Genomic DNA, 7,511 nt, shown 5'->3' with positions numbered 1-7,511 from the left:
TCTGGCAACTACTGTCGTGAGGGAAACAGAGTAAACCTTCTTGAGATCATTGATCTATTGATTGCTAGCAAATTGCTAACTGTCTGTAGTTTATACGTCCACTCTATGGTGTGAAAAGCATGACGCAAACCGGAAATATAGACCATCTACTTTCAAAGTAAAAGTTGCACCCTTTGAATCATGCTGGCACAAGTTTATACTACTTTTATGCAGCGCTTTATTAAGCTGTACTACCGCTCAACGAGTAGTTAGCAAGTATTTGCAGACAAAAATGTAAAACTACAGGTAACCGTGGCAATCTGCTGTCAACTGTGGCAATCATGGTGAGGTGTTTGGTGGAGGACTGTCTTTAAAACCAATTTAACCCAGCGAGAGCCAGCAACCTCCAGGTACAACCACGAACTCCCAACCAGTAACAATGGGAATAGCCTATATGTTTCCTAGCAACCATATTGGCGAATATCTCTCAAACAAGGTGCATATGACGTCACGGGAGAAACCTTGCTGTTGGAGCCTCTAGTGGCAAATCCAGGAACTACAGTTTTGATGCTCGGTCACGTGAAAACTTTTGGCACTCCGTGTGATTTTATTTTTAATCCTTTCAGCTCTCGGTCTGAAAAATAGAAAGCAGCAGCAACAAATAAAAAACACTGATGTCGACCTTTCTCTTCGCTTTCACTCACACAGAGGTTTTGTGTTCATCTCCACAGTCGTGTGAGCAGGATTTTCTCAGCCAGAATATGTTTGTGAAGTGATAGATTTTGTTCTGCTTGTGTTACAGGATTACTCGATCAGAGTCTGAGAAGATTAGACTTTTTCTCTCCTTCAGCTCAATCACTTGTTTTTGATTCCTCTTTTGCCTCGAGAGTCCTCCAGCTTCTCTCTTCTCTGTTTTTTTGGAGGGTGTTTGGGAGTCGGGGGGGTCCTTTAGTTCATTTCTTTCTGTGTCATTTTCTCACGTGTTTCTCTTCATTGAAATTCAATCACATCTCGTGTCGCTGAGACTTAATCCTGTCAGAGCTTCACCCCGGACGGACCTCTCACTCTGCTCCCTTTCTTTCATTCACTCCTGTTTTTACTTGTATTTTCTTCTGTCTTTTTTGTTCTCCTGTCCTCATCTGTGTTCATACAGAACCTTCCCATACAAAATACAACACAAAATACAACGTACGTGTTGTTTTCTTTCTGAATCAACACAAATTCATAATAAAAAACACACTTTACATGAAACACATCATACGATAAAAATGAAAAATAAATTAAAAAAAAAACATTACTGTGATTATCGAGAGAATTTAATTTCTTAAAGACGTCAAGGATTACCATTTAGCGACATGCAGATATACAGACAGTTACAGCCAGGTTACAGCAGCCGTGTTAGTTGTTATTTTACAAAGCAAGCCTTTGTAAAACATGTTTTTTTTTAAAGAAAGAAATGAGAAAAGTATTTTAATAATTACTGAAGTGTGCTGAAATAAAATAATCATAGTGGTCACTTTCACAGCTGTTTCCTCCCGTTAGAAGTAGATATACTTCTTTATACTGCGTACTGTGATGATCCCCTCACTGGGCATGGTAAGTGTTTTCATTGTACCTCTTTTTAGGTGTGTTTTGTGTGCTGCATTAATGCATTAGCAACAGCCAGCTGGGAAGTGGTCCAGGGTGAGCTGTAGAAGCTCCAGGTGTATAGCTTTAGAGGTCACTGGTCAACCCAGGTCCTCTCCACCTCTCTGCATTTCATGACTGCTGTTTAACAGGTTGTTTAAAGCTAAAAAAAAAACCCTCCATATTCACACCGATGACCTTCATCCTTCAGCCTCACTCAGAAACAACATCATGCAAATCTAAACTGTGCCACCCACGTGTCCATCAGCTCTCAGCCAAAAGGATGTCAGCCGTAAAGTGTTTCCATACACTTTAACTGCAGCTCGACAAGCTGTTTGATCACTTTGAAGTGATGGAGGCTGTAAAATAAAAAACCTATCTCCACCTTGTTCTTCTTCTGCAGTCTGTTGGGGTTTAAGCTGCTCCTCCTCCTCACTGCAGGAACGCTCTGTGTGTGGTTCAGACAAGGCAGCGCAGCATCTGCATCAAAAAGACCATTTTAGAAATGACTCTGGGTTAAAAACTAGAAAATGGTACATTTATTTGGTCAAGCTGCCTCCAGGGACAATAGTGAGCTTTTACACTCTGATCCCCCTCAGTTTCCTCTTCTCATATGTATTTATTGAGCTGCAGATACCTTAGATGTTAGTTTTTTCTATCAAATTATCCAACCAAATGTCCCAGACCCTGCAGTTCCTCTATGACGCTGGATCCAAAATTGTATTAACAGAAATTTACAGCCATGTTTACATCCTGCTATGAAAAACAGATTCACCACTGTGTTGTCAAAAAGTCTTCACCCAGCGAGAACGAGCAGGATTATCCTCCTTTCTGAAACTTCGAATGACCAAAACGTGGAAAATGGACTTCATGTTTTATTCAGTGACTGAGCCCAAAAACTCATCAGGAACGTTTTACTGAGGTCAGCGCCGAGGACTGTTTCCTCTACAGACTTCTATAGGACCAAAGTCTTTCTACAGAACAGAATTAAGACACTTAGTTTCCCTTTTTAGACTTGGAAACTACATCCGTCTTTGGTCTCAGCATTACGGAGAAGGTACCAACCACAAAGAGATAACAGTCCTGTTTTAGAAACCTACAAAGAGTGTACTCAGAGGTAGGAGGTTTAGAAACTGTGTTCAGTTTGGATCTTTGTGTTTGTTTTGCTTGAACCTACTAAAAACATCTTAGTTAGGTTTACAAAAAGATGGTGTTTGGGGTTAAAACATGCCCCATCTCTGGCTTTATTAGATTATTGTTATCGTTTGAGTTTAGTCAAAGTGTTTTTTATGTTTAACAAATAAATCTTAATCTGATTTGCGATTAAACAGACTATATGTGAATCAGAAGTAAAAACTATAAAGGTGAGAGTTTCCTGTCTGCAGGGAAGAGCTGGTGTCTGGGTGGTGTTTAGCGCCCTGGAGGAAATTATAAAGTCCATGTCAGGTCAGTGACACAGACCTCTGATTTTATTTGAAGAGTTTTAATGATTTGATTTAAGAATTTCTTCTTTCTGTTTTTCACAATCATCTGTTTGTATCTCTTATTAATCGGACTTTCTTTCTTCCTTTCCTTCCTTGTTGTTCTTTTCCTCTGGATCGTTTTCTTTCCTGTTTTCTGTCTTTGTTTTCTTCTTTAACTCTTTTTTTCTTTCTTCTGTTAATCGAAAGTCAAACTCTTCACTGAGGGGTTAACCTTTCTTTCTTTTGCACACCATTTTCTTCTTCTTCTTCTTAAACAGGTGCTTTTATTTCATTCAAACCCACACTTTCTTCTTTATTATTAAGTTCAATTATTTACTTTTTACCGTCACTATTTCTTAATCCTTCTTAACTCCACTTTTTCCTTTTTCCGTCCTCAGATCTTTTCTTTCAGCACTGCAGGTTCAACCTTCTTTCCTTTCTTTTCTTCCTACTTTGCAGAATTTTAAATTTCATTAAAATCATGCACCAAACTAAGCAACATGACAAATTCTGCAGAGAAAGGGATTTGTTGTACACTTACACTCCTTTTTCTTACTATTTCTTTTTGACCTGACAATATTTCATCTTCTCTCTTTTTCTCTTTTTTTTCTTTCCTTCATAAAAAAACTTCCCTGACATAAAACTAACCTCTGGAAGATTTATTTCTCTGTTGCAGTCAATTGTTTGTTTCTGAATTTCATCTCTTATTCGTCTTCATGGGTTTCTACTCATCTTACCTTTCTTTATTTCCTCTCTACTTTCCACTCCCTTTCTTTCCTTCTTTAACTCTTTCTTTCTGCATTCAACAAAATCTTCCCCCAGGGTTCATCTTTCTTTCCTTTGAAGGCTCCTTTATTTTCTTTCTCCTTAAAGAGTTTCCAACCTTAAAGCAAACATGAAGTCTATAAAATTCTGCAGACATGTCCCCTCAGAAACATTTGTTTTTAAACTTCAGTAAAATGCAGAAAACTGGATTTCTTCTTGTATTAAGCGTGCTTTATCCTCTTTGGGTGAAATAGGATTTGCTGGCTCGTTGTTGGGGCCTCACGGAGGCTTGTGCCGGCCCTGCAGCCGGGGCAGAGATGATTTGTGTGCAGCCTGGGTTTGGTTTTGTTCCTGCTGGGGCCCATTTGAATAAGAATGATGCCAATAGAGTGGCTGAGGCAGAAAGAAAGCAGCACAAAAGGCGAGAGGAGCTGAATTTGGACCAGGGACAAACCAGGAGAGGAGTGAAAAGAAGTGCAGGGCGGACAGCCACAATGGAACAATTCACCTTATAATCGCTTTGATATATTATACATGCCTGAAGACTCTAAACATTGTGTAATTATTTATAAATGAGTGTCCCCCCCCCTCCTCATGCAGAAGAAAGCAGCAGAAAGACTCTGCAGGTCTCTGCTTCTCCTCCGCTGGACTGCATACTGAATAAATGGAATAATTAATGGAAAATTGTATGCCTGTCTCATAAAGATGTCTTTAAAAAACACTTAAAGAAAATTGGTCTGTATGCGCTCACGCTGGATGGGTTTACTGCTGCCTGAAGGGATGAAAAGACGGACAAAAAAGCCAGACTTCATAAGGTGAAACAGTTCAGCCGAAGCCTGACGTGTCAGATAAAAATGACCCAAAGATCGAGGTCATTTTTAACGCTTGTGTTCAGATGCTGGGGTTGTGGTTTACATTCTATTTATCTCTTACAGAAGCGTTCTAGCAGCTCTCTTAGTGATGTCTGCCGGTGAACTCTGGAGCACCTCAGGGCGCTGTTGTAGCTCCCTGTTTATTTTACATGCTGCCATTCAGAGTTTTAGAAACACTGAGGTCAGAAGTGCAAATGTTCCCCTAGCAGAGCCCCCCATCAACCAAACTCTCTATATTTTTTAAAGTGTTTAAGAAGAGAGATGATTTGATTGTATTTTGTGGAGTGTGATGCTGTCTCTGTGTCATGCTCTGAGGCCATGTTTGTAATTCTGGTGGAGACTGTAATTATTTTTGTTCACATACTTTTAGGTTTTTGGACACAAGGGTATATAATGATCTCTGGTGAAATTAAACAAACTTGAGATACACTTTTTGGTTTTATCCAAACTGACATTTATGCAGAAATCAGGTTTGATTTTTCACATTTTCCCAGTAAAGATAAAAAATATATTCTGTGACGGGAAAGAAACTTTAGTTGTTAATCTTATGTTTAAAAGCTGTTGGTGGTCCGACTTTTATTGTGAAAGGCTTCATAGTTGCACGTCTGTCGGATTTAAAGGTGAACAGTATTTTTTGTATGGCTACTGAGGTGCACAGAATGAACAGGTGCAAGTTAAACTTTGAGACGTGTTTCCTTCACGTTAAGGAAAAAAGCCGAGCACTGACGAAGACTTCCGGGTAGAAAGAACTAGTTTTCTTTGTTAGGATGAAGCTCCTTTCTCCTCCTGCTGCTCCTCTTTCTGTGTTCGTGGAACAGTAAGCAGAGGATGGATGGATGGATTCTCCGAAGCGTGTCTCAGCCCGGCGGGGAGGAGGAGGTGGAGGTCTCTCTGCCTCTGCTTTCTTCTTCCACCTTTTTTCATGTTTTTGGTTTAAACTCTCGTAGTGGGTTTGGTCCTTTCTGTCTCGCGGGGGGGCATTGCGTGTAGTTCGCGTGGCCGGCCGCGCGCTCTGATTGGCTGGCCGTGATTACCGGCACGCTTCTCTGTGCGGGGCGGACAAACACCGCGGGCGTCATTATGTTAATGAGCTTCTCCCGCGGCACGGGGCAGACCTGCCGCAGCATTCATCCCCTCATCCTGCGCGCTGATGCCAGGCCGGGGGGGTCACAGGGGGGGCGCGGGGGCAGGGGGCCGGTCATTGTCCTCCGCGCGCTATATAAGCGGGCTGAGGCCGGTCGTGTGCCAGGCTCACCGGCTCGCACGAGCTGATCCAGAGCAGAAAACACGCAGAGACACGCGCGCCTCTCCGAACTGACACAGACTTCAGGTGAATTCCTCTCGCGTGGATCCCTCACGCCTCCTCTCCTCGCAGTCATGGACTCGCTCTACTCCGACATCGACAGCAACAGCTGCGACTTCTTCCCGCACAGCGAAGACGAGGAGTCCCGCAGCCCGCGCTGCGCGTCCCCGCAGCCCGAGCAGCAGAAGAAGCAGCGGCGTCGCGGCCGCGCGCGCAGCGACGCCACGGTGCAGGTGGTGAAGAAGAACCGGCGCCTGAAAGCCAACGACCGCGAGCGTAATCGCATGCACAACTTGAACGACGCGCTGGACGCGCTGCGCGGCGTGCTGCCCGCATTCCCGGACGAGACGAAGCTGACGAAAATCGAGACTCTGCGGTTCGCGCACAACTACATCTGGGCGCTGTCCGAGACCATCCGCATCGCGGACCTGCAGGCGGGCAAGGCTGGAGAGCCGCCTGTGCTGCTCAGCCCGTGCCTAGCCGAGGCCCCGAGCCCGGGCAGCGATGCCTGCTCCTGGAGCTCCAGCGGCTCCTCGTCCTCGTCCTCCCCGGCCTACTGCGCCTCCAGCCCGGGCAGCCCCGCCGCGCCCGAGGACTACAGCTACCTGCGGCAGGACGCGCTGTACGGCTTCCGCAGCTTCGTGCCGGGCATCTACTGATCCATGAGCCCGGAGGTCCCGCTGGAATAAGACTGAGAGCCGCTATTTGCCTTACTCACACCTCATCACCATCGTCGTCGTGCCTCTACGTATGGACTGGAAATGAAAGGAACTGAATTTGATCTGTTTTTTTATTATTAGTTTTGGGTTTTGTAAATTTCTCCAAAAACCTTTGCACTTTCCCCTCTCCCCCCTCTCTCCCCCAGAGTCTGCAGGTTACCTCAGTCTCAGTTTTTCTGTTTTCGTGTCCGAGGTGAAAAGTCAATTTTACAATTAGTAGAGTGATTCTGCAGAAAAGAGAGCGTGGAAATCGAGTTTCAACGCTCCCACAATAGACTGAAAGGAGCTGCCCGCATTCATTATGTATTCAACACACACACACACACACACACACACACACACACACACACACACACACACACACCCTCTCTCTGCTGTGTTTTTATTTATTCGACTCGTTTCGTTTTGTCACGTGAAATTTGTATTTTGTACATAAAGAGATTTTATTCTATTTACTTGGAGCTTTGGTGCCACTTTTCTACTAAATAATAAAGTTATAACGTTTCTATAAAACTCGCCTCTGCCTGCTTCTCCTTGATCCCGAGCCTCAGTCTGCGCAGATATGCTGCAGTAATCTGAGTTTAATCCGGGTTTAACCGCCGTGCACGGGCGCAGACAATGGCTTCAGGGATCGTGCGTGAGTTTTTCTTTTATTATAATGATAATTAATATTAATAAGATAACGGTTTGCTGAGAGCAGCAGGTGGAAGCACGTCACGCGACACGGAGATCGTTTAAAGTTTGACTGTGATGTTAATGAGGCACAAATAAAAAGCGGTGGAAG

At 43.8% G+C, this 7,511-nt stretch overlaps 1 protein-coding gene across 1 annotated transcript; it reads left to right on the top strand.

Moving 5' to 3' along the window:
- Positions 1-5,921: 5,921 nt before the first annotated feature.
- On the top strand, positions 5,922-7,233 carry neurog1 (neurogenin 1). The gene has a single exon (XM_085435636.1). It carries the CDS (start codon positions 6,083-6,085, stop codon positions 6,665-6,667), a length of 585 nt encoding a protein of 194 aa, XP_085291762.1. The 5' UTR covers positions 5,922-6,082; the 3' UTR covers positions 6,668-7,233.
- The last annotated feature ends 278 nt before the right edge of the window (positions 7,234-7,511 follow it).

Source organism: Copadichromis virginalis, linkage group LG2, assembly GCF_057382275.1.
Source record: "Copadichromis virginalis isolate Kocher_CV1m ecotype Utaka linkage group LG2, C_Virginalis_male_GT1.1, whole genome shotgun sequence".
Classification (NCBI taxonomy): Eukaryota; Metazoa; Chordata; class Actinopteri; order Cichliformes; family Cichlidae; genus Copadichromis; species Copadichromis virginalis.
Note: the sequence above shows the minus strand (reverse complement) of the source record. Positions and strands in the feature narration are given on the sequence as shown.

Coding starts and splice junctions, on each gene's coding strand:
- neurog1 (XM_085435636.1), top strand. CDS start 6,083: ATGGACTCGCTCTACTCCGACATCGACAGCAACAGCTGCGACTTCTTC.